The sequence below is a fragment of the Tetrahymena thermophila genome (assembly GCF_000189635.1).
Source record: "Tetrahymena thermophila SB210 genomic scaffold scf_8254707, whole genome shotgun sequence".
Lineage (NCBI taxonomy): Eukaryota > Ciliophora > Oligohymenophorea > Hymenostomatida > Tetrahymenidae > Tetrahymena > Tetrahymena thermophila.
In genome coordinates this window covers 67993-93685 of record NW_002476472.1, presented here as the reverse complement: position 1 = coordinate 93685, position 25693 = coordinate 67993, and the positions used below count along the sequence as shown (strand labels likewise).

The window sequence follows — 25693 nt, the reverse complement described above, 5'->3', positions numbered from 1 at the left end:
TAAGACACGTTTCTATCTGCAATAGAAAGTTAGATTGATATATTATTATATATATATATTCTTTATCAATTTTTTTGAGTAATAAATAAATTCAATCATTCATTCATTTATCAACATAAGACTAATTAATTAATATTAATTAATTTTTGATATATTTAAATCAATCTAAAATTTTTTAATAAAGTTAAAAAGATATCAGCCAACAATCTAAAAAGATTGAACAACAAATAGCCATAATTAAAGGATTTTATAACAAAAATAAATGGTAAATCATTAAATTAAGCTTATAATAATATAAAATAGCATTTCAAAAAGCATGATATAGGATTTTATGATCAATAGCTAAAATATTTACATTTGATTAATTCATCAATGAATAATTATTTTTTAAAAATAAAAATAGTCAGTATTTTTCAATTTTTAGAGTTTGATTACTTCATTGATTTTGATTATATGTACTTGCGCTTATGTAAGAAGATTGAAACCTGAATTAATCAACCCATATGTTTAAGGGTAAATTATAAAATAAAAATAGTTGTTATTTTTAATTATCTTCAATAATTTGCTTAATAATTTAGATTCAGAGGATTTTTTAGAAGAGCGGCAGTTGTTGGAGATAGGTTAAGCCCTTATGTTTCAATTATGTGCCTAGTAATGGCGTTTTCTTGCTTGTTTATAAGATGATTTAATTAAATAAAATCTTAATTTATAAATAAATATATTTGTTTGTACATATTTTATTATATTTTCAACAGTCAGTCTTACTATAAAATTCTTATTTATAATAATTTAATTATTATTAATAGTATTTTAAATCAAATTATCTTTATTTTAGATATTAATTTTTAGCTTGAAAAGTAAATAAAAATAAGATGGAGTTTATAACACAGTGTTCTATCAAAAATAAAGCGAGCTAATTTTATAAAGAAATCTATTTTAATTTGAAAATAAACATTTTATTTTAGATAAAAGTTTGTTTATTTTCATTTTTAATTTTATCATAATCGTTTTGCTTTAAAATATTAAATTTGATATTTAAAATGAGGTATCATTAAAATTACTCAAAAAACATTGCCTTGAGCTAATTATTTAAAATAAAAAATTATATAAGCTATCAGCTTTACCTCTGATTATTACTAAATGTAAATATATTTATGCATTATACAGTAAATCCTAATTAATTAAGGGCCGAAATTTTGTAAAATAGAAAAAATTTTGATTAAGAACGGCTTTTAAAAAATTTCTCATCACTGGCTATCATTAAAATAAGCAATTAAAATAAATCATAATGGATATTTTTTATAATTAAAAATTTAAAAATGCTTTGTTAATTGTAAAAAATATTTTAATATGTAGTAATTTCATTAATTAATTAACTAATTAATTTAGCTTATTAGCAAATAGTTATTGTTTAATTAAGACATACAGGTATATACATAGGTTAGTATATGAATTTATTTATTATTTAATATTTTTAAAATGATTAATTAAATTATTTGTTTATCTTTTAAAAATCATCAAGTCTTTTATGTGCTAAGAAAGAAAGAAAGAACGAACGAACTTTTGAAATACATTGTTATCATTATTTTCAGAAATGCAAATAATCATAGTAATATTAGTAATATTTTTAAGCCTTTATTGGTTCAAGGAGCGAATCGTCATCATACTTTACCCATCTAAAGTAATTTGCTTCCTTTTCACTTGTTATTTAGAACATGTCAACCATAGAATCTACTACAACAAAAGAATTGATCTCTCCATTTTATCTAAAATTAAAAAAATGAAAATCTATTAGTTTAAATATGTAGACTTAGTTAATTAATTTACCTGTAGTCAACTCTATCATTAATTTTAACAGTCTTCTCTGCATAGTCATCATCTGAATCATATTCAAGAGGCTAGTTGCATAAGGTTTGTAAGTTTTAAATTTTTTGTCTTCTCAAATTATTTTAAGATTTAATATTTTGTTGATATTTCTAAATTGCTTAAATATTTAAATTGTATTGTCTGTTATCTTTGAAGAGGGCCATGCTCTAATTAATTTTTTAGTAAATATTAATGGTTAGTTTAATCTTATAATCTCAATAATCAATTTACATTATTGTTCAAGGCATTGTATATGTTGCTTGATTCTCTTAGGAAGTAATCGAAGCATCTTGCTAAATCTTTGTTTTCTTATATCTCTTTAGACATTTCTTAAGCAAAGTTTTTAGAGAGTGTGCTTAGCTAAAAGATAAAATTAAAATTAATTTTATATTTATTTTAAATAATTTGTTTACTTTTATCATGCTATCTATGCAAATTTGAGCAGCATAAAAAAATTTGTAATTTTGTGAAATGAAACTCTATATTTTTTGCTTAACTAAAATCGCCTATTTTAATTAAAAAATTATAAACAAACATCTTTGAATTTATTTATTAAAATTTAAAAGTAAAATTAGAAAAATAAACCAACTAATTTAAATTTAATTAATCACTCTTTTCTTTTCTTGAGAATCATTAATAAGAAGGAAATGCTTAAGGAATATAAAGTAAAATTTGATGCTTATGTCATCAAACCTATAATCATTAAAGATTGCGTACATATTATCCATAAGGTCTTTTGTTAGTTATGGATTTTCAGCTGTTAAGTAAGCATATGTCTATGCAAGATAATTACGTACCATCTTTTTATATTAGATGTTCTAATTAAATATAAATTTGACAAAAGCTTGTTGCTTGAAAGTTTCAATTTCATCACTGTCTAATGCATGATCTATCCTAGGAAGAGCTAAATAAGTATTTTCTGGTATTTAACAATTTATAAAAGGAGAAACACTTCTAACAAGAATCGAATGCATTTTAACTAAATAAGATACATTTTTCTAGAGCTAGTTTAACCTTTTGTTTCTCTCTTTACCTTCTAAAATCTCATCAATGGATTATATTTTCTAAGATTTTTCCTATTCAACTTATAGATCCAGACCAAATTCACTATTTTCTGCTTGGCCTTACTACTTATAGTTATTTATGTCCTAGTAACCATTAGCAGTCTATCTTGTTCCCATAAATCCAGCTTATAATCTTCCAACCATTTTTTATTTTAGCAAATACTATCTGGAGTTCTTAGAAACTTCAGCCACCCTACACAACATTCTGTAGAATTAATCTAATACTTTTATATCTGTTGGAGATTGAGTGTGCAGGATATAAATCGAAATATTGAGGAAGTAGACAATAACACTCTATATTATTTACAAAAGGTATTAAAAAATAATTTATTTTATTTAAATACTTTAAGACTAAAATCCAAATTATTTTGCATTTAATTATTTATTTGTTATAAAATATGTTGATTGGCTAAAATTATTTTTTAAAGATTTACCTTTTTTATAAAAGTTTCATAAGGAAGGTTATTTTCTTATGCACAAACACAATTAATTGCTTCGATTATCAAACCAGCACTCAAATATTTCATTTCGTCATGTTGTGAGTCTAAGAAATTTTCTTTTATAAAGCTTTCATTAGAGGCGTTGTAAATAAGCCAAGTGCTTAAATTATAGTTCTTGCTCAATATCTCACCTAATTTTTTTCTAAAATTGGGGAATTCTTTTTTATCATTTTATCTCTGTCTGCAGAAGAAGTAATATTTGATCAAGAACTTGCAAAGTTTATTTGAATAATCAGTTTAGTTGTCAGGGTCTATTATTTCCAAGAGTTTTTAAGTATACTCAATCATCTCATGGGAGAATAAATATTTGTTTAAGTGCAACTTTTTGTTTTCTAAAACAATGTTCTTTTTGTATATGAATAAATTAAATTAAATTTTATTTTTATAAAACAATAAAATTAATTACTTCTTTAGTTAAGTTGGTAGGATTTTGTATGAGGTTTTAGTCAAGGATAGATGGAATGGGCTTGCCTTCGTTATCAAAGAATACATCTCTTTCATAAAATAGCAAATAGGCATTTTTGTTGTTTGTGTTTTGCATTTTATTATTGAGATTCATGGATTGATTTCCATTGTTGAATTACAAGTCAGACTCTCCTCCGAATGCTTCAGAAGGTAAATCATTAATATCGAAAGGTCTGACGACAGTGTCATTAAATTCAAGCCACTTTTCATCTTATTATTTAATTAAGCTGTAGTAATGACCACTATCTGAAGTGCCTTAGTGGATAACAACTCCTTTTAAGTTATACTTATAATAATCATCAGGGAACAACTCGGATAGTTAATCTTAAATGTTATCTTCTTGTCCATCTATTTTTTTAATATCACTTTACTTTGAACTGGCATCTCCTTATTCATTTTACTAGTTGAGGTCTTCTTCCAAATCTTTCTATTTCAAATAAGCCTAAGAGTACTACTTTAAATTTAGTTTATCGGGAAACTCGCAGTATGAGTTAATTTTTATTTTCTGCATGACATCCAAGTCAAAATGGAAACGTTTTAAAACAATTATAAGTTAATTTGGTAGTTTTTTTATTGATTAACGCTTCAATGTGGGTACTTTCTTATCGCATTTCTCACAGAAATAAGAATTGTCTCCGTCTAGCATTTCTCCTTGTACAAAACTTTAAAGGCATTCATACAAGGTTTTTTTGCTTTTTGCAGGTAAGCTGATAGCTAGGAAGGACTCTTCTCTCTCAGAATTGTGTGTGCATCCGCCACCCTTTCCAATTAATTCATTTGCAAGTTATCCTTCAAAAATATTTTTAATGATGAAATCATTTTTAGAGGGTTTTAACAATGTTTCAAGGCGATCCATTAAAGTGTTGAAGAATTCATCAACATCCATCTGTTAAAAGACATTAGTAGGTTAACCATCTAAATCTTTAAATGCTTAACAAAAATCTCTTGGATCATAGTATTAGCGTTAAGAGTAGCTCAAGGCACTGAATATTTGTTAAACCTAGTAAAGAACATTTTCTTTAGAATTATATTCTTTTTCGCTTGTTGAAGCATCTACCTTTTAAAGACTATCAGAGAATTCCTAATTAAGATAAAATTATCATATAAATATTCTTTAAAATATTAAAAAAGCTAACAAAAGCCATTCAAAAGAGATTAAGAAATCTAAGTAAACTTTAAAAAAAATAAATTGAAATGCTTATTTAGTAATAAAACAAAAGCTGTTCAACTTAATACGAAAATCTTTAAAAAGGCTAAAATAAGTCAAAAAGTTTATTAACTTTATATATAAAAAAATAGATAAATTGGCATACATAGACATTAAAATAAAATCAAATTAATAATAAAAAAAGAAAATAATAAATAAATTACTCTTATCATGAATAGTTATTATATGAGAGAATTCATATAACAAGTGCAACCTAAGTTTCTTAAACCAATAGGACAGTTTTCTTCTTTTTCTTATTCTTCTTTGATGCTCCAATCTCCTTTTGATTTTGTTCTCCAATGAGCATTTACAAAGAACTGATTGATTTATTAATTTGCATCAAATTCCTCGTTAACTATATCTTTCTCTTCTATCTATTGTTGAATTATTGAATTTTAGAGAGTGACTAAGAATGAAAAGGCACTTAATCTGCTTTGTCTTGACTTACATTTTGGAGCATATGGATTTTCATCTGATTTTATTGAGAACAAGCAATCATAGATTATTTTTTAAATCAATTTTTCATTTTTAATGACAACTTAAGCTAGAAGGGAATCCATTTAAATTAATTATTGTAAACATTAGAAAGCTCCTCTCAACATACCATCCACTATGTTTGATAAAACCATTTAAATAAATAAATAAACAAATATAAAATTAAATAAATTAATTTTAAAAAATAAATTAATAAATTACCATCTTATCTGGTTTTTTCATATGGATTACAAGTGTCAATTAGACTTATAATAGTTTGCATAGTTTAAGTGAATGATTTAGGATTAACTGTGGTTCCAATCAACCTCTTGTCCTCAAGGTGTTGGAGAACTTTTTAATAAAGCTAGAAGAATTCATAGCATTTTGATCTGTATTCATTTTAGATTTGATCATGCTTAGACTAGATTATCTTACTCAAGTTATTCTCAAAAATGATATGAGCCTAGTTAGTAGAATCTAAATCTATAACTTTAACAAGTGAGTTTTATAATTGATTTCTGATCTGATCATCATCTAAGATCAATAATCCTTAAAAGATAGGATCAAAATTTTTAGATTATTCATGCAAATATGTTTTTATCAAAGACTCATCTTGCTCAAAGCAAAGAGAAATAAGTTCAAAAGCTCCTCTGAAGAAAGAAAGTAAGTAATTTTATACCAAAAGCCTATTGACTGAAAGATTTTGATCATTAACAATTCTGTTACCATTAATAATAATAGAAGAAGCTAATTAGCTAAGACTCTATGACATAGAAAGAGAGCTGCTGCCAAAAGGAGAGAAAAATTAATCACTCTTTTTTAAGCCAAATCCAATATAGTTAATCGTTCTCTGAACAAGAGCATTAAGGAATTCATTCTATGAAGTAACTTTCTAACTTTCTATTAAAAACTCTTTTGGGAATTAGTTATAATAAAGTCTCATTAGGGCTCCTATAATCTCAACTAAAGTGGAAATGCAATACAAGTTGAAAGGTTTATCAAAATTAGTTTCACTGCATAAGTTCAAGTAAATAGTAAGAATGTGCTTCAATCCTCCCTTTAATATAAAAGCTTGACACCATTGATCTTAGTCTCTTTTTAAATTTCCATCGCTACCTGCCATTAAGAATTCTTGAGTGATCTATTGATTGATATTAAAAGCATTTCAATATATATTGAATACTTGAAATTCTTGGTTTAAACTCAATTAAAACAATATAAAATTTATTTTAAATTGTTATTTTAATAATTTATTTTGTATATATTTTTAAATATATTTTATTATTTAATAAAAAAATTACAATTTAAAAGAAATATTAAAGCTTTCTGAAGCAATTAGATGGCAGGAGTAAATTCCAAGAAGAAGGATTTAATTCTTCGGTTTCGATAGATTACAACTTTTTGACTATTTAATTATTCTTTGGAATCAGGTTTAGAATATCCCATGCGTTGTTAACGATCTCATCACTTTATCCAGTTGAGAGAAATTCTAATAAAATATCTGCAAATTGAGAATTTGCCAAATTAAACTTGAATTAACTGAGGTCTATTAAATCTTAGTTCTTCAATTTATTTATTTGTTTAAAGATAAATATATAGATATTTTCAATCAATATCAATAATTTACAATGTCTTTGACGTTTTGAACAATAATGTGAGGAGGTTTATCATCGTTTGTATTAAGAGCATCTATTGAATATTCTTCTTCATGAATTTTAGAGAGTAAGATATTCTTATTTGAAAATAGCATTTCAAAATCTTTGTTAATCAACTTGAATTCTCTTGAAATTTCTTTTCTTAACTTTAAAATACTAATATTGCTTTATAATTTCAATGTAGCTCTCTTTTATACATTATCTAAATTTTAAAAATATTTATTAAATAAATAAAAAACAATTTTATTTTTATTAATTTATTAAGATTTCTAAATTTTATTTTTTAAATATCAGAAAAAAATATCAGTTTATGTTTAAATTTATAAAATGACAAATTTTAAAGTTTTATTTTAAAATCTATCTTAAAACTATTCGCCAAATAGCAGACTAGTAAAAAAAGATAATTAACTTTTTAAATGAAATTATGATGATTATTGATAAAAAAGCTAAATATATTTAAAATGAGTTAGTTAGTTGATTTTTTTAAATTAACATTTATCATTTTAAAAATTATTAATCAAGTTTTTTTGAATTTATTTTTGGTAATAATTGCTTGATTATTAAATAAAAGAAATCTGCAAATTTTATTTTTTTTCCTTTTAATGTATTAATTTTAAAAAATTACTATTTTGGTTGAGCAAAGTAACAACAATATTCATTTCTTATCTTCTGTCGCCGAAAAGCATTTTACCTTCAATTCTATTTATGTGAAAAAAAATATATTATGAGATGCTAATAAAAATAAAATTTTACTCTTGTAGGAAAATCTTTATCATTAAAACAATATGGGACTGAACTTAAGGAGATTTTGTCTAGCTGAGAATTTCGTAGCACTTGTCAGTGAATTTTACCCACATTTTAGGTTTTGTTTCTTAGGACTTTAGAGTTTTTCTCAAGTGGATGTTAACTAGGAGTTATCTTACTTCTTCTAGGACCTAAGGATCAATGCAGAATAAGGATAAATTCCAAAAAACTTCCTTGCCTACAATTTGATCATATTTATTAATTAAAATGAGGTATTAATTATTAAGCTCTATTGATTTATTCTTTAAGTTAACCATCTAGAAAATGTTTTTTAAGCAGTCGAAAATTTCCTTATCTATTTGGAAACCGTTCATTAACTCTTTATCACAAAAGATTTAATCAAGTGCTTAAGACAGCAAATTCTCATCAAGCAAACTAGATGCCACATTTTTACCATTATTGCTATTTTCATTATTAATCTACTTTTTTTTCTATTATAAATATAATTAATTAATAAATAAATAAATTCTTTAATTTTTTATTTTACAATTAACCAAGTTAAAAATTTATTTTTTTCTATGTTTGTTATGCTGCTTCTCACTAAGATTTTCCAAAGCTTTTTAAGCTGTTCGATGGTGATATCTTTTTATTTACTAGAGAGATATTTATTTATCAACGATATGAAATCTAATCTGATGTCAATATTTTAAATGTGGCCATACTTTCCAATGAATACCTATTAAGATTTAAAATATTTGTAAAAATTATATAATTTATTTATTTATTTTGTTTACTTCCTCTCCTTGTTTCTCATCTAATATCACTCCTGTCTTTTTAATCTTTTATAGTACTTGTCTCATGTAATTCTCAAAGTCTTTAACTATTGCTTCCATAAAATTGTAGTCTTTGTTGTATTTTTAAGTGATGGATTCTGAATTTAGATCTCCTACTCCTAAGAAGGAAGAATTAGAGGAGTAAGTTTTTATTAAAAATATAGCTAGCTGAAGGCTTTGAGGTACGCTTGTTCCATTCTTAAGATTATCAAAGCAAAGTTATAAGTATTGTTCTTTATTTGACGAGAAATAGTTTGACTTGAAAAGCTCACTGAGCGACTCAACACAGGTAGAAACTAGTTAATTACTAACTTTGTTGCTATCTTAGATGCAACCCCATAATTTTGGCAAACCAAAATTTGGGAATTCTTGTGACAAAACGATGCTCTTATTTTTCCAGAATTGATCTTTTTAAAAATAAATTATTGCATAAAAAAATTGGAAATAGATAGAAATTAATTAATTAATTACTTTTGGATTATTATGAAAAATTCATAGAAGAGGTAGCGTTTAATGTAAATTCCTTGACTAAATTAATTGTTAATTCAGTGTATTGATCGAATGGAATTGAATTAATGTATTTATATAACTGATTAAGGCTTTATTCTTATAAAATCTTAGATAATTCTATAATGACTGAGTATATAGCTGCTAAGTCAGCTTCATGCTTATTTTCTGTAAGCTTCCAAATTTGTTCAATGTGTTTAGGTAGCAAGGCATTTTCTTCACTTAAAAAGGTTAATATTTCTATTGATCTTTTAAATATTTCAGGATGGAAATTCTCTCCCAAAAAAAAGTCAAGTAAATTTTCTTATTCTAAATATTCCTTGAGTTTCTATTTGTCAAAATATTAATAAGGATATATATCCTTAGAGTAATACTACCTATTTATTTAAAAATTTAAAAATACTTAATTCAGCATTTAAATCTATAAAATAAATAAAAATGTAAATAATTTAGTTCAAATAATCCTTGATAAATGTTAAAAGTTCTAATTTATTTTTAGCTATTAAATAATTCTTCTGCATGTTTTTCTATTAAATTTGATCAGCTTTTTAAAAATAAATGAATTTTTTGTTTTAATATTTCTAAATACTTTCAGTTTTATATATTCTAAATATAATCTTATAAGATCAATTATTATTTTTAGTTTTGCTTCCTTTTTTTTGCTTTCTAAGATAAAAAAATAGCTAATTATATGAATTTATCTTATTTGATAAAACTATTTAAATAAAAAATAAAAGAACTCCTTTATACTTGTTATTTGCACTAGCTCTGCTTATAATTTCCCTAAATTGCAAAACTCCTAAAATTTTTTTTTCTAAAAATGGACACTTAATAAGCTTGATAATGCACTTAATTTCTAATTTCTCTGCTTCTTCGTAGATTTAATTTCCTAAAATATTAACAAGACATTCACCTAGCTAATTAATGGTGCTTTTAACCTTAATAATATCTATATCTTTTAATTCTCTATCTGAGATCTTATTGAACCTATCAAATATTCTCTATTTATTAAAATTTATTTATTTTTGATTGTTATCTGTTTTAATTTTTTTTTAATTTACTTTTTTCAAGTTATTTGCAAAATGAATTTGCTTTTTAGATGGCATGTAGATAAGGCATCTAACAAATATATCCACTATGCATTTAATTATAGGGATAGGAGTTTAATAGACAACATCTTGACCTACCTTAGTTTCCCAAGAAATTAAATCGAATAAATTATCAAATCCGAATTGTATTCCAAAATAATTAATAAAGTTCAAAATCTGATCTTAATGGGGTGCTAAACCATCTTTGCTTTTGATGGCAAAAGGATCTTGGTGTGTTTAAAACTCGAATCTATTTTACTTTTGATAATGAAATTGAAATATATTGCATCCTAAAATGAATAATTAATTTACTCTAAAGAATTTCATACATCTTTATTCTCCTCCAAACAAAGAGTTCATCAAATAGAATATTTCTGGAAATCCACTAACCAAAGCGACTTTTGGGTGTACCAAAAAAAGATTTTTATTCAAATTAATTGCTTCAATATACTTTATTATTATAAATGGCATTAATAAGAAAAACTTTCTTTCAAAATAAAATGTTAATTTATAGCTAGAATGTTATTTGTTTGTTTTTTTATTTAGTTATTTATTTGTTAGCTGCTAGCTCATAATTAAGTTAAATTTTTATTTAAAAAAGTATTTTAAATTTATTTACAGTAGGAAGTGACTATGGCAGCAATTTAATATACTTTATAAAGACCTTGATATATATTTAAAAGAATTCTATAAACTATTGAATGTCATTATCCTAGAAACTTTTATTAATGCTCAAAATATAGTCTGCTAAAAAGAAGTATCTCCCTCTGAAGTTTTGTATAAAAGTATTCACGTTTTAAATATTGAAATCATCGTTTTCCAAAAGACTCAATTCCTCAATTTACTTTTTAAATTACAAAAAAAATAAGTTATAATCATCGTTTGCACGTTCCTTGTATCCTCATCTTGTTATTGATTTAATTTTAAATAAAAATATGCACGCTGAATAAATATCATTTAACTTTTTGTATATTTTTGATGCAGCATTTCTGATAGGATAGCTTAAATGCAAGCTTCCATAATCGATCTTCAAATTTAAATGCTAATTTAAGATGATCACATTTTTTAAGCTTGAAACTTAAAAATTGAAGCGCACTTTAAATATAAATAAAAAATTGTTGAATTTTTAATTACTGCGTTTGATTCTTCTCTCATTTTTTCGATAGTCAAATCATCTCTTGTAGTTGATTTTATAGCTCCTGTATATGGAAAAGTGTACTTCCTAAAAGAATCAATTTTGCGAGAATTAATAAATATTTTCTAATTATTTTACAAAATATAACATAAGTTTTCATTTTTCTTATATAAATATGCTGGCTCTATCCTTGCTTACTAAACCCACACTGCTAAAATTCCCTTTTATTATTTGCCTATGCTGATACTAAGTTTAGAAATTTTAGATTATAAAAGCATTTTACTACAATAAAAACACTGATTTGAGATAGAATACGCTATGGATAAAGTAAGGATAAGAGCCAAATAGATAGAAAAGCATATAATAAATATGAACTGTTGATTACCTCTATATACTTGTCAGACCAACCATCAAAACGAATGTCCATCATGCCTTTCTGATCAATGCTAATGATTTTACCAACACACCATTAATTACGACTATCCATCGCATCTATATAAGAATTGACTGTGCAAAACTTCTACAACGAATAATTTTTTAATTCAGCAAGATATCTTTGCAGATCTTCCAGAATAGGATTCACTTATTACACTTTCTTGTCTGGAGTCTAACTTTAGTTAAGTTGCTAAACACTTGACATTTTATTTATTTGAACTAATTATTTTCTTTGCTTTTATATTACTAATTATTTCTTTGATTTTATCCTTTTGCTTATTCCTGAGTGAATTCGAATCTTTCTTTTCCTATTCTCTATTTATTTTTTATATATATTTTATTAATTATTCTTTTTTGTTTTTCATTTCTCATTTAATTTCAATACACACATATACACATACATAAACAATACCTAAATCATATATTCTTATTCATATTGATTAATTTACTCAGTCTATCTTTCTATTAATCAATCAATCAATCAATCAATCACTTGCGTGCTTGTCTGATTGCTCATTCAATTCTTTTCCTCATTTCTAATTCTTAATTCAATTATCATGTTTTATCAAATCTCTTTAATATGTTGATTAATCAATCAAAAATATAATTAATACTTAAATGCATGTTTGTTTGTTTGTTTATTTGTTTGCCTGAGGTTTTTATTAATCATTTATTTTTCTTTTATTTAAATGATTTGTATATTAATTGCCTTTTTAATTGATTTAGTAAAATCTAAGAAATTAAAAGGTTTTTATTCTTATAAATATACAGATTGATTGATTGATTCTTCAACCTATTCTTTAATTAATTAATGATAATCAAGTGCATCCTTATTCAATCTTTCTTGTTTTCTTAGAATCATTAAATTTGATAGAATATGATCAGCTTTTATTTTAATATATTCAAATTTCTTAGATATGTTTATTTTATTCTAATAGAATTTTCATCATTTTTTATTTAAATTCAAAGTACCTTGTATTTATTCCTCAAATAAATAACAAACGATGCATATCCATTAATAAATAAATAATGGAATTACTAATATTATAATTAAGTTTTTTAAGTATTTCAAAACAGCTAATTCAATGAAATAATTTGTTAAACAATTTATTTTATTTATTATTATAATTAAAATAGATATTTTTTTTTAAAAGTAATAAAATGAGAGATAAGTTATTCAATTTATTAATAATATAAATTCTTGTTTTATGAACAATTTTTTACATTTATTTTGAATTATAATTTTTAATGGAATATTTATTTTAAAGCATATTTTAATCATAAACAATTTAAAATTTATTTAGCTATTTTTTGTAAAATTGTTAAAAAATATTCTCATAAATATAAAATTGCAAATAGGATTTATTTCTCTTTAGTAAAATTATTTAAATTAAATAGAGCTATTTGTACAACTTTTATTCATAGAAATATTATTTTTATTGTTATGAATTCAAGTATTTTAGATAAAATATTTTACTATAATATACTTTTAAGACGAATGAGAGCTTTTTTTGATGAAATACTCCAAATTTACTAATAAAATTGATGATTCTTTTAATGAAATTATTAAAATATTGCAAAATAAAAATAAGGAGTACATTTTTTTTTGAAATTATTATTTTACAAAAATGAAAATAAGCTTTTAAAATTAATCTTCACAAGTTAAGAAATATATTTTTTTATTAAATTAAATATTTATACAAGTTTAAAAAATGCCTATAGTTTTTGAAACAATGATAAAAATATAACAAAAATTATTTTTTAGTCTTTATAGTTGCTAAAAAATTTAACTGTAAAATTGTTTTAATAATATTATTTATTTATTTATTTATTGTTAAATTTTTAGAAATACAAATATATAATTATAAATTAAATTGAAAATATTTAAATATGTTTTAAAAGTATGTTTATTTAATATAGTTTTAATAGAATTGTTAATCAAATTAACTTTTAATAAATATGAATTGTTGCATTCCCAAAGTCCATTTTTCTTTTGAAAAAACAGAGGAGTTACCATGTTTAGTTTTAAACTGGCAACTTTCTTGTTGTAGTAATAAATATGCTATTTTATTTCATTTTAAGACTCTTTTCATATAACTTTTATAAAAATGGAGGATCATAGCAAGTAGCATTAACAAACACTAAATCAGCATCAGACCAATCAAACTATTTATTGAATATAAAAAACATAATTAATTTTAGTAATCAGTCAAAACTATTAAATTCTTTTTTAGTTAATAAATAACATTTCATTTTAAGAGTTAAATTACCTGTAAAAAATCTTAAGATTAAAAGCTAATATTTTGAAGATATTAACAACTTCTTGTGCCATTAATATTATTTAATTTATTCTATAATTCTTACTAATTCTTCTCAATATCTGATTTGACATCATTAGATACACTAACTAAACTTTTAAGTAGCTCAATTCCATTTGTTGCTTTAAATTAATGTAGTAAGGCAGCAGCTATTGTGGGTTTACCTGACCCAGATCCCAAATCATAGAATATATCTTTGCCTTAGTCTTTTAAAACTCCATACTTATTTTTCAACAAATAAAAAATTTCTCCCAACGAAACAAATTCCTTTTTGAGATAAAAAATAATGAATTATGTATAATCACTTCTACTTTGGTAGTTAACAATTAAAAAACTCAAAAATATGTAAGTAAAATTACGATTTCCCCGTAAGTAAACTAACCACCTAGCTCCAAATCATTGTCTTCATCTTCTTTGCTTATTTTCTAAAGTAAGTTTTAACTTCATAAAAATTGTGCAAATAAAATATCTTACATTTGATACCTTAAATGGGTATTTTTGGTATATTTATTCAAATACAGTCTACAATTATTTAAGCTTGTTTTAATACTCTTCTGGAACGATAATCAGCTCTTCAAAGTTACTCTCTAATATATTAAGAAAAAATGTTTAAATGGAGAATGAAGACTCTCAAAAATTTAATTAATTTATTTATTAATTACCTTGCACTTCCAAAGGTGAAGTCATTATTATTAGGTTTTATGAATTTAATATTGCTTGTTCTTATTGAGAATGAATTACTATTTTTGTATATTTATCTTTATCAGATTAATTTTAATTACCATCAGGTTTTTTAATTAATTTACAATTTTTCAAGCATTTTCACAAAAATAGCACAATTTTAACAATTTTATGCTTTTATTGGTTGCTTCGAGACAATTTTATTATTATCGGAAAAACATTTGACAAAATATTAAATTTCTTTGAAAATTAAATGAGATCAAATCAATAAAAATTTATTTAGTTTTTATATACAAAATTAAACAATCAAAAAAATATAAAATATTTTTATGAAACATCACTTACAGTTAATAATTTTTTATATTTATTTACTTTCTTACATTATTTATTCATTGCTGAATGTTTTTAAAACTTTGAGTTTTTTTATCTACATTTTTTCATCTTTTAGTTGAAGAAGCCAAATCAAAAACAAAGTTAAAGTATTTTTTTAGGATTATTTTTAAATTATAATTAAAGTCGTCATCAATGTCTGCATCTTAGTTGCTGACCTCTAATAATAAATTAACTATTTTCCTCAATCTTTCTCCAATCTTTTTTAATTAAATTAAGTTTATTCAATTAAATTTAATTTATTTAATTTAAATTCATTTTATTTTTTCAATTAAATTTTATTTTAATCTAATTTATAATAATTTTTTATTTATTTACTTCCTTTGGGTCTATGTCATGAAGATTAGGCAATATGTAAGAACCAACAATGAATCTAAGAGCCTTGAGTTATCTTTCTTTATCCTCGTAAGCATAGCTCAATAATTTGTCATTTAGGTGCATAGTGTTTACATTCTAAATAACTTAATTCTATTGTCCTCTTTCACTCATCTAAGGAGTGTTATTCTCAGAGAACCCCTGCTTAGAGTTTTTGATTGAATTTTATGATTATGATTATGATTACTATTATAATTATTACTACTGTTATTTTAAAATTTATTATTCATTATTCTATTTAATCTCATTCAAAACATTTTCTAGCTGTCTCAAGTAATTTTCTGTCTCACTAAATTGTAATTTTTAATTAATTAATTAATTAATGTTTATTAATTTAAATTAAATTTTACCCGAGGAAAATATCTAATGATTCTAATGATTAAGTTCTTTTATATCTCTCATAAAGCACTAATAATACACCTCCTTTAGATAGTTTTTCTTATTTACCTAGGACGGGAATTGCTTCATTTTTACTATTTAAGCCTAACAATTTAATTAATATTTAGTTGTTTATTTTTATGGTTTTAAATTACCGCTTTTCCATAAGTAGAATCTGAGATAAAGACGAGAGTTGAACTCATCGCAAAATTCAGAGAAATCTTTAAGGATATATGTCAAGCTATCGATTTACTATTTTTAATTTTAATTTTAAGATTCATTATTTACTTTCTTTTGAAAATAAAAAATTTACTTTTTCATTTAAATTATTTGTAAACTCTTCAATTATGTTGAGAATGAGTTCAACCATATTTTTAAAGATTACGCATTAGATAATATTCTTTTAGCAATCTATGTTCACATCATATTTTGTCTATTTTTTTAAGTAAAATTATAAGTTTGAAATATTTTCATTATTATTATTTTACATCTTTATAAATAGGTTTGCTAAGCAATTGTTAAATTGGAACATTGAAGTCCTCACTTGCATTTTTTGCTTCAAGCATTTCTATAGGCTTGCAATTTAAAGCTAGGCCTTATAGTGATTCAATAATTAGATTCCATTCATTTTCATTTAATTTCTAACCTATTCTGCTTAAGAAAGTCTTCAAACTGCTTAAACTTATCGAAGAAATAATCTTATTTTTTAAGAAAGAAAATATGTTTTGTTTTATTAAGTTTTAAAAATAAAATAAAATAATTTACTTCTTAATTTGTAGAAATGCTGTTATTCATAATAGCTATGAAGTCTGTGAGGCAAGGATGCAAAGTATCAAATTATTATACGAAAATGTTCACTAGCTCTGTGAAAGCTTTCTAACAAGCATTTTTAGTAGCTTTGATGATATCGGTCTAGCCAGATTTATTTTTTTAAAAGGTAAATTGCATATCATCAAAAAGAGGTCTTAATACTCCTTTGAAAATAAGATTCCAGAATTCTTGATTAAATGTGTAGCTGTATTGCTTAATGGAGTCGAAGAGATAAGTTACACTTTTAATGATCATTTTTGGTCTATCGTCATTGAAGAAGCTTGCAAAATTGCTTAAGATGGGAATTGAATATCCTTCAAGCAGTCTCTTTGATTCATTGATAATGATATTTTGCTTCGTGTTTTTAGAGTGTCTACTACTTGTGTCGTCTTCAGCAATTGCTTCAGAAGTCATACTGGCTTCCATCGCAGTAATATTTTTATTGTGTTATTTTTACTCTTAATCCTTATCCTTTTCTTATTGAGTGTTTTCAACTAAGTATTGTATGCATTTCTTCAAATGATCTAAAGCCTTTAAAGCTATCATGTCATTTTTGTATTTAGTTTAATTAGTAAGAGCATGAATCAAATCGCCAAACACATCTAAAGTATTATCAAGATTCTTTTGATTCATAATCAAATCAGTAATCTAAATAGCTAAATCTAATAATATCTGACTATCTTCTTACAAAGTTAAATTGACAACTCTCAAAATAACTCTTTTAAAATATTAAAAATTATTTATTCAAAATTATTCATATATTGATTGATTAATTACTTCCATCCTGATCTTAAATATTAAGCCTTACTCATTGTCATCATGAAAAGGCATCTCAAGATAAGTTCTTTAATTTCTAGATTTTATTCTATTTGATATTTAAATAAATAAATATATTAAATAATTGCTAAAAAGTATTTAGTGAAGTCAAATTTTACATGGATTTCTCTAGTAAATGTATTCAAAAGGTGAAAGAAAATCTTTTTAGAATTAATAATGAGCGAGTTCAGTTTTCTTGATTAATATTTTTTTTAAATACATTTTCAGACAAAATTTAATTTTACTTCTAAAAATTTAACAGCTAACTACTTCAATGAGTCTATAGCCAAACAGCTGACTCTTATATTATTGTGGCAACCAACATTGTTGTAATGTACCTTTAGAATATCCCATATTTTATTCCAAATGATACGCACTCTTGACATGTTGAATTCTGTAACTTCACCGATTCTCTAAATACAGAAAATTCTTGGATTATGAATGTTTTCTAGCTCTTCCTTACTCAACTCACATAAGCATCTAATGAATTCAACAATAGTTTCAGCATCAAATTAATTTGACAGATGGAATATCTATTAAAAAATAAATTTAACTAAAAAACTTAAGTAATCTTTATATCTACCTTATCGATCTCAGACATGTCAATGTATTTCATAATAACCTAGCTATTATACTTGTCGATTTCATCTTGATGCATGTTGTTATTATCTTGGAAGTAAGTGTCATTGTTTAATAAATCAATGTCTCTTCTCAAATTTTATGCAATCAAGTAGTAATTGTCAAGCTTGCTAACACATTCAAGTAATATCTTCCAAGATCTTCCTAAATAATTACGGCATTGAGTGCATATTTCTAACATAATTTTAATAGCTTGCACATTCTTTTGGCGGATTAGCTTTTGAGGAGTCAGTAAGCCTGTTAATCTGCATAACTCAAAAACGAAAGTCTCTCTTTCAGTTAGCATACCAAACTAGCCCAGTAATTTAATGCTATTTTTAAACCCAGTGAGAACTTTGGCAATTAAATCAAGATTTTCTCTTTCTTTTTCTTATTCAATCATGGTTGCCTAGCTTATAGTTGCAAAGACAGGGCTCCATACTATCTACAAAAGTGATAAAATATAATCTTTAGTAAAAACTTGAATATATTTCTCGTTTTCTTTTCTTTATATTTTCATTTATCCCTTTTCAAACATTTGTTCAGTTTCCTTTAAAAACATTTCATGCTTTCTGCTTACGCTTGAAGTCAAAGCATCTTCGAATGCCTTTTTAGAAGCCTCTAAATGATGAATACCTAAAGGGTTTTTCTTCACATCATTATACATATTAACAACCATTTACTCTGGCAAATCATTACCATCATCAATACCTATTTAAACAAACAAACAAAATAAATTTACAAAAGTTTGAAGTAAAATTTAATCATTTATTTAATTAATATATTAATAGATTTTATTAATTTTTTTTTTAAATAAGAAAAATTAAACAAATATTTTAAAATGGATAACCTTTAACGAGCTTAATGAATTAGGGCAAAGTCATTCTTTCTTTTTCTTAAACTTGTGCGCTGTGAGATGAGGTGTGGAGCATCATAAGAGCATATGAAAGAGTGTAAGAAGTTGTTGCATTTTTGTAGCATTCTGGGTTATCTAAGGAGTATTTTTCACCAAATTTTTCTAAGATTCTATCAACTTATTCACCTTCTCCAGGAAGTTAGAAGTAAGTCAGATATTTCCTTAAAGAATTAACAAGGTCTAAATTTTCAAAATTGAGATATTCAATAAACTCAGCAAGAATTCTCTTGTTGTTTTCCTCATGAGATCCAAATATTTCACCTTTATTTAAAAAAATATAATTAATTATTAAAATTTGAAAAATGAAATCTTATTAATTTACCAATTTTTTCATGATTAATTTAGTTATTAAATTTAAAGAATAATTCTGCTAAATGTTTAGGATTTCCTTCTTCAATCAAACCATGCTATATGAAGTGTCTTATACCAACTTTTGGCTTGAAGTTGAATTTAGAAATACCTTTTTAGAACTCTAGCTTCATTTATCTTTCTCTTTCAATAGGATCTTTGATTTCATCTTGGTTATTTACTTTGGAAATATTGTTTTCGTTTTCTGTTTATAAGTTCTACTCTTCCTTACTTGGCAATTCACTCTTGGAAACAACTTGATTTTCTTGAGCATCGCAAATCATTACAAAATCATTTATGCTCTACATTAATTATACAATACATTCTAAAGATAGATTTTTTAACTCTTAAGCCTACTCAGGTTGAATTAAATTCTAAAATTCAGCTTTCTAATACTTTCCCTGAGAAATTTTTGTGAGCAAAGCTAATTATTTAAAACAACAATTGATAAACTCAATCAAAATCATAAATGAAAATATTTTTTTTATTGTTATTTCAAAATATAATTAAAAGTTTTGATAAATTACTTATCAATTGTTCAATAGTGTTATTTTAATTCATTGAGCAATCGTAGTTTACAAACATTTCAATCACTGCTCTAGGAATTGAAAATATTTTATTAAAGACTTTCAAGCAGTACACTCTGTTGAAAAAGTTACTGTTTGTACTTTCTAATATTTTTACAAAGATGTTTTCTATGAAGACAGAAATTTCAGTTTTTAAATTTTCTCTGAAGTTGTCAATTAAATTAGCAACAATGCTGAAACTAAGTCCATAAACAGATTTTTCTGTGCTCAAACAATTTTAAAGCAAAGAAGGAACTAACTTATCCTAGACAGCTTAAACGAATTCTTTTCTTGAAAGGAAGACAGATCCAGCTTAGTCCATGACTTTTAAAATAAGCTCTAAAATTATTACTTTTTATCTCAATTGGTTAGCATTCAAATTACTTTTAATATTAAGAAATTAAAATTTTTTAATTTATTTATAAATGAAATAAATTTTAAATTGATTTATAAATGAAATAAATTTTACAATTTATTATTTTTTATTATCTTTAATTTAAAATTGAATGGAAAAATAATATTTTTAATAAAAAAATGAATATCATTTCAATATCTATCTATCGATCTAAATAGAATTTGTTTATTTCAATTATTTATATGTAGTTTAAATAATTTATATTAAGTCTATTAAGAGTTTAAATAAGTTACTTATTAGGGTCTTCTTGAGAAAGTTTACATAAAAATTAAAAAACTGTGAGGGCATCGATAATGTATTGATTTACTGCTACTTCTTAACCCTTGAAACAAAGTCTAGCGATTCTAGCTACTTCCTCCATATGTTACTTTTTGCATTCTTTAGAGCAAATAGGAACTCTTGTATCTTTGCAGAAGTTGGAAGCTTCATTTCTACATACAAAGCACCTTTTTTTATTAATAAAAAAATAAAAATTAGAAAAATTTAATTTTGTATTTGTTTTTTTAAATTATATTTAAATAAACAAACAAATTGATACCAGCCAAACTTGCCTGCATCTATTTCTTTTTCATTTTTAATGCTTGCAATTGTAGTTTTTTTGTATTGAGGAGTATCTACATCTTGCATGTTAGGAACTGACTTACGAGGAATCAAATTAATTTCAGCTTATTTTTGGACTTCATTTTCTGGTTAGTTCATGTATTTTCTTTGAATTTTCTTAATTTTATCTTCATAAATGCAGACATCATCTACCAAATTGGTAACTACTTTAGAGACATAGTTAGATATAATTTACTTTTGTTAATCTTCATCTATTTAAATCACCATTTAATTCATTAATTCATTATTTGAAGTAAGAGGATCTATCTGTACAGAGTTTTACTATTGTTGTTATTATTGCTATCCTTCATGATTTTACATCAAATAAACGCTTTAATCGGCACTCAACAGAATGTTGCTAGAGTTTCCTTAGCTTCTATAACTTGAGCTTGAATTTGGATTAAACACAGGACCTATTTGCTTTTTGTTTTGGTAAATTTGAGTCTCTTCTTAAGAAAGAAGAGTATTCTTCTCCATTCTTTTAAAGGTTTCTAATATTATTTGTGTAAATGAGTGCTTAGAAGGATCCTAAATTTATGGCTGCTTGGATGCTATTTATTTATTAATAAATTAATTCAAATTTCAGTCAAAATAATTTTATTATAAAATTGATTGTTTGTTTGATTTAATTATTTACTGCAATGAATGACAATCAAAGTTCTCATTATTTTCTCTAAGTTTTAGCCATGAACCTATTTTTAGATAGTATAAAGGTCTTTATTTAAAATTCTAAGATAGATTTTTTAATTCTAAATTTAAATTACTTAACAAATAGAGCTTGTTGCAATAGTTAGCAGTGAACGAATTATTTGCAGATGAACATTTTCATCTTTTAAATTGACACAATCGCATATTGAATCAATAATTTGATCAATTAACTTTCTGTTTGGATCGATTTGAGCTTTTTTCTCGCCATCTATTGATAGTTTATCCTAAGTATAATCATAGCAGTTTCCGTCCATAAATCTATATGCTATCAATTTCTATTTAAATAAGATTAAGATTATTTCATTGTAAAGTTTTTACTAATTTCTTTTTGTTTTTATCATTTTTACTGTTAATAAAACCTGATATAATCATATTCAAAAATTTTAATAGTCATCATTTATGGAGTCCGATCGCAAATACATTACAGAAAATTATGATAAATTAACATATTTAATTGCAAATTAATCTGCTCAATAATGATTTTGTTTTTTCTTTTCATATTTTTGGAGTAAACAACGCACTAATTGCAAAATTAATTGATAAAATTCTTACTTCTATGTAATGAATGCATGATTAACACAAACGAGGAATATGACTGCCTATTGCCATGCTAAATATAATAAAGTACTTGTTACCATTGATTGCTTTTTTATCTTTTTCATTCATGACTTCCTCTAATATTATAAGTAATTTTATATTAAATTTTAAACATTTCCATTTATAAAGCTAGTAAATAAGATTGTCAAATTATTATAAAATGATTAAGAATTCCTCGCTCTTAAAAAAGCTTTTCAAATTACCTTATGTTTTTTAGACTAGCTCTCTAAAATCTTTATACTTTTTAGGTAAATGTTTAAGGATATCTGTAAACGCTTCTCCTAAAATAGTCTTAAAAGTCTAAAGACTATCTGCATACTATTCCATTTTTAAGATACAAACTATTTATTAGCTATTTTGTTACTTATTATAAATAAATTAAAAAATCAAATATTCAATATTTTATCTTGTAAATTATTTATTAATTATTTGTAAGCAATATATATCAAAAACAAGCAATTAAAAGTCAATACTTCTATTTTTATTTATTTATTTATTTAATAATTTATTACTTTCTTATTTTTATTTATTTTTACTTTCTAAATTAACAAACCAGAAAAAAAAATCATAGAAACTATATAGTTGTATGTATGCATTTATTTATTTATTTATTTATGAGTGTATGCAAACTAATTATCAAAGGATATGCTTCAGCTATTTTTAATTTTTATATTAACAGATTTGATAAGCCTAACTAAACAAGTCAAAAATCTATTCGTTTCATTTGATATCTGCATTTTTTGATGTTTAAAAATATCGAATTTAAAGTAAATATTTTTTATAATAATGAATTGTTAACAACTATCTAATCAAAATTGATTTTGAATTAAATCTAATAGAATTTATTATCCTCAAATTATTTTCTGACAAGGAAATTTGAAAATGAAATCTGATTATAAAATTTTTAAAAATGTATTCTTAAAATCACTACTTAAAAAATAAATATTTTTTTCTTAAAATCATTTTTTTATCCTGTTTCAAATTTTTGATTTTTTTAGATTAATATTTGCTTTACTAAAGAAAATACTTCATTTAAGAAAACAATTAATTCTGCTAAAATTTTGAAAGAATAGATGGCTATAAAGGTACAAAAGTATTTGAGATTTGATATCATTACCTATCTAACAAATACCGTAAAACCTCGTTCAGGAAAACGAATGAGTTGCTAGGTAAGAGTCTTAAAATTCTCTAAATTCATCCTTAATTTAAATTTATTAAAATTTAAAAAGACGGACTCGGTTAACCATTTAACATCTCTATATAATACTATCACTGAAGAAGATATCTATCTAATAATATTTAAATAGATAATTAATTTTTTTGTTTGTTTGTTTGTTTGTTTAAAAAATAATTCAATAAATATAATTTGATTTTTAATATGCATGATAATAAATACATTTTCTAAAATAAAATATTCATTTTATTATTCGAATATTTTTTGAATATTCAAATTAAAAAAAAAAAAATTATTCAAATTTATATTCAATTAATTTTATAATAAAATATATAATTCATAATTCATATTCTTAATAAATTTTTTATTCTCATACATCGCTGGATAAAACAAATAAGATGAATAATATTAACTCATAATTTTTTATATCTTTCAGATTGATGATAATTTTTTATTCTAGGAATTTCTTCAAATCTCTTTAAAAAAGGATCAAAGTCTGATGCGAATTGCTGATATTCCTTAGAGTATGTCTTTTTGAAATAGGCCAATGCTGTGTAAGCATAAATGTCTGCTAAAGTCAATTTCTTGAAGAATGAAGTCTAACTTCCTAATACCTTTTAGAGCTATTGAATTTTAGGAAGAATTTAAGTTTCTAATTGATTCTTCTTTTCTTCCTCCTTCTAGAGAGTTGATGAAAATATTTTAGCTGTCAGTTCATCGCATACATATCTAATGTTATCTACTCTGTATTTATCTTAGCCTTCTCCTTGAAGATATTGTTAATTTGTTAACTGGATCAAATAGTTTGCAATATTAGAAGACTCTGTAATTGAGAAATCACCATGAATGAGATATGGAAGATTTGGGAAATCTAATTCTAGTTCTTATTTATCTTTACCAAACCAATCAGTAGCTTGAGATAGAGTGTATTTAGTTTCTGTGTAAGGATAGTTAGCAAGCTCTAAGATATATCTGAGAGGTTGACCTCTTAATGGAAGTCCCCAATAACCTAAAACTAAGTTATCTTTATTTTTTACTTGGATATCGTTTACTTAACCAGTTGAATTTGAGCAACCCATTTTGTTTGAATTTTATATTTTCTACTTCTAATATTCTTTTTTTATGTTTTTATTATTTTTTTATTATATTTTAAATAGCTTTGAAACACTTCTTAAAAAAACGTGCTTGTCAGAATTATTTAGATTTAGGAATTTTAGATAAAAATAAGAAAAAAATTTTAAATAAGCCAAATTTTTACAAATTCATAATTTTCTCATTAAGTTCTAAACTTTAATTTTAAGTCTTAGATTTGTTAATTTTGTTCTGAATTTTCTCTATTTGTTCTATTTTGTTAAATTTGATTCTATCTTTATGGAATAGATAAATTAAGTTTTTGCAAAATTAATTGTTAATTAAAAAATTTACTATTTGATTTTTACAATTTTTTTTAATTTTAATACCTATTTTTATAACCAGTTTTCACAAATGAATCAATCATCCATTCATTTTTAGATCCACTATAAAATATTTAATACTTATAAATGAAGTAAAGTTATTTTCTAAAATTATTTTTAAAATAAATGTAAATGTTTGAAATAATTTACAAATAATATTTTAAATAAAAAATCTACATTTCATTTTAGTAATAAATTTTTAAGTTTAAAGATATAATTGGCAAAAAATTTTATTCATATTTGCTTAGAAAATGTCTTAATTAATTGCAAATCTTAGTTTTATATGTATAGTAAAAACTATTTTTACAAATTTTTACTATATTTTTACAACTAGTTTTCGCAAATGAATCAATCAATAAATCATCCATCCATCTATCCTTTCATCAATCCATCATAAAATATTTAATATTTGTTATTAACTAAAACTAATTTTCTAAAATAGTTTTTTAAATAAAATATAAAATAATGAAGTTTGAATAATCAACAAACAATATTTTAAAAAAAACTACATTTCAAATAAGTTATAAATTAAATTTTATTTTTTTAAAAATTCTAG

At 23.6% G+C, this 25693-nt stretch overlaps 5 protein-coding genes across 5 annotated transcripts; 1 reads left to right on the top strand and 4 right to left on the bottom strand. All coding sequences in view use genetic code 6, as the record gives it.

Moving 5' to 3' along the window:
- Nucleotides 1–262: 262 nt before the first annotated feature.
- On the top strand, nucleotides 263–1219 carry TTHERM_000895809 (transmembrane protein, putative; the record flags this gene model as incomplete). The annotated part of the gene is made up of 2 exons (XM_012796691.1): nucleotides 263–265; nucleotides 404–1219. The coding sequence occupies 2 exons, from the start codon at nucleotides 263–265 to the stop codon at nucleotides 1217–1219; spliced, it is 819 nt and encodes a 272-aa protein (XP_012652145.1).
- Nucleotides 1220–1588: 369 nt separating this feature from the next.
- On the bottom strand, nucleotides 1589–12178 carry TTHERM_00895800 (ubiquitin carboxy-terminal hydrolase; the record flags this gene model as incomplete). Its single annotated transcript, XM_001031230.2, has 22 exons — nucleotides 1589–1766; nucleotides 1828–2033; nucleotides 2098–2226; nucleotides 2280–2372; nucleotides 2478–3224; nucleotides 3365–3775; nucleotides 3837–4976; nucleotides 5267–5712; nucleotides 5799–6717; nucleotides 6878–7138; nucleotides 7204–7433; nucleotides 7857–7930; nucleotides 7985–8466; nucleotides 8523–8711; nucleotides 8770–9215; nucleotides 9280–9692; nucleotides 10066–10316; nucleotides 10377–10661; nucleotides 10716–10853; nucleotides 11023–11247; nucleotides 11538–11663; nucleotides 11924–12178. 22 exons carry the CDS (start codon nucleotides 12176–12178, stop codon nucleotides 1589–1591), a joined length of 7644 nt encoding a protein of 2547 aa, XP_001031230.2.
- A 1733-nt stretch (nucleotides 12179–13911) lies between these two features.
- TTHERM_00895790 (histone methylation protein DOT1) lies at nucleotides 13912–14978 on the bottom strand (the record flags this gene model as incomplete). The annotated part of the gene is made up of 5 exons (XM_001031229.1): nucleotides 13912–14139; nucleotides 14244–14558; nucleotides 14651–14716; nucleotides 14775–14878; nucleotides 14954–14978. 5 exons carry the CDS (start codon nucleotides 14976–14978, stop codon nucleotides 13912–13914), a joined length of 738 nt encoding a protein of 245 aa, XP_001031229.1.
- A 431-nt stretch (nucleotides 14979–15409) lies between these two features.
- Nucleotides 15410–22836, bottom strand: TTHERM_00895780 (Sec7 domain protein; the record flags this gene model as incomplete). The annotated part of the gene is made up of 20 exons (XM_001031228.3): nucleotides 15410–15562; nucleotides 15681–16026; nucleotides 16088–16220; nucleotides 16271–16367; nucleotides 16429–16548; nucleotides 16604–16813; nucleotides 16881–17643; nucleotides 17703–17790; nucleotides 17861–17936; nucleotides 17987–18274; nucleotides 18325–19070; nucleotides 19210–19536; nucleotides 19598–20047; nucleotides 20151–20572; nucleotides 20838–21050; nucleotides 21143–21755; nucleotides 21842–21896; nucleotides 21969–22187; nucleotides 22465–22586; nucleotides 22713–22836. 20 exons carry the CDS (start codon nucleotides 22834–22836, stop codon nucleotides 15410–15412), a joined length of 5565 nt encoding a protein of 1854 aa, XP_001031228.3.
- Nucleotides 22837–24096: 1260 nt separating this feature from the next.
- Nucleotides 24097–24762, bottom strand: TTHERM_00895770 (glutathione S-transferase, amine-terminal domain protein; the record flags this gene model as incomplete). Its single annotated transcript, XM_001031227.1, has 1 exon — nucleotides 24097–24762. The coding sequence occupies one exon, from the start codon at nucleotides 24760–24762 to the stop codon at nucleotides 24097–24099; it is 666 nt and encodes a 221-aa protein (XP_001031227.1).
- Between the last annotated feature and the right edge of the window lie 931 nt (nucleotides 24763–25693).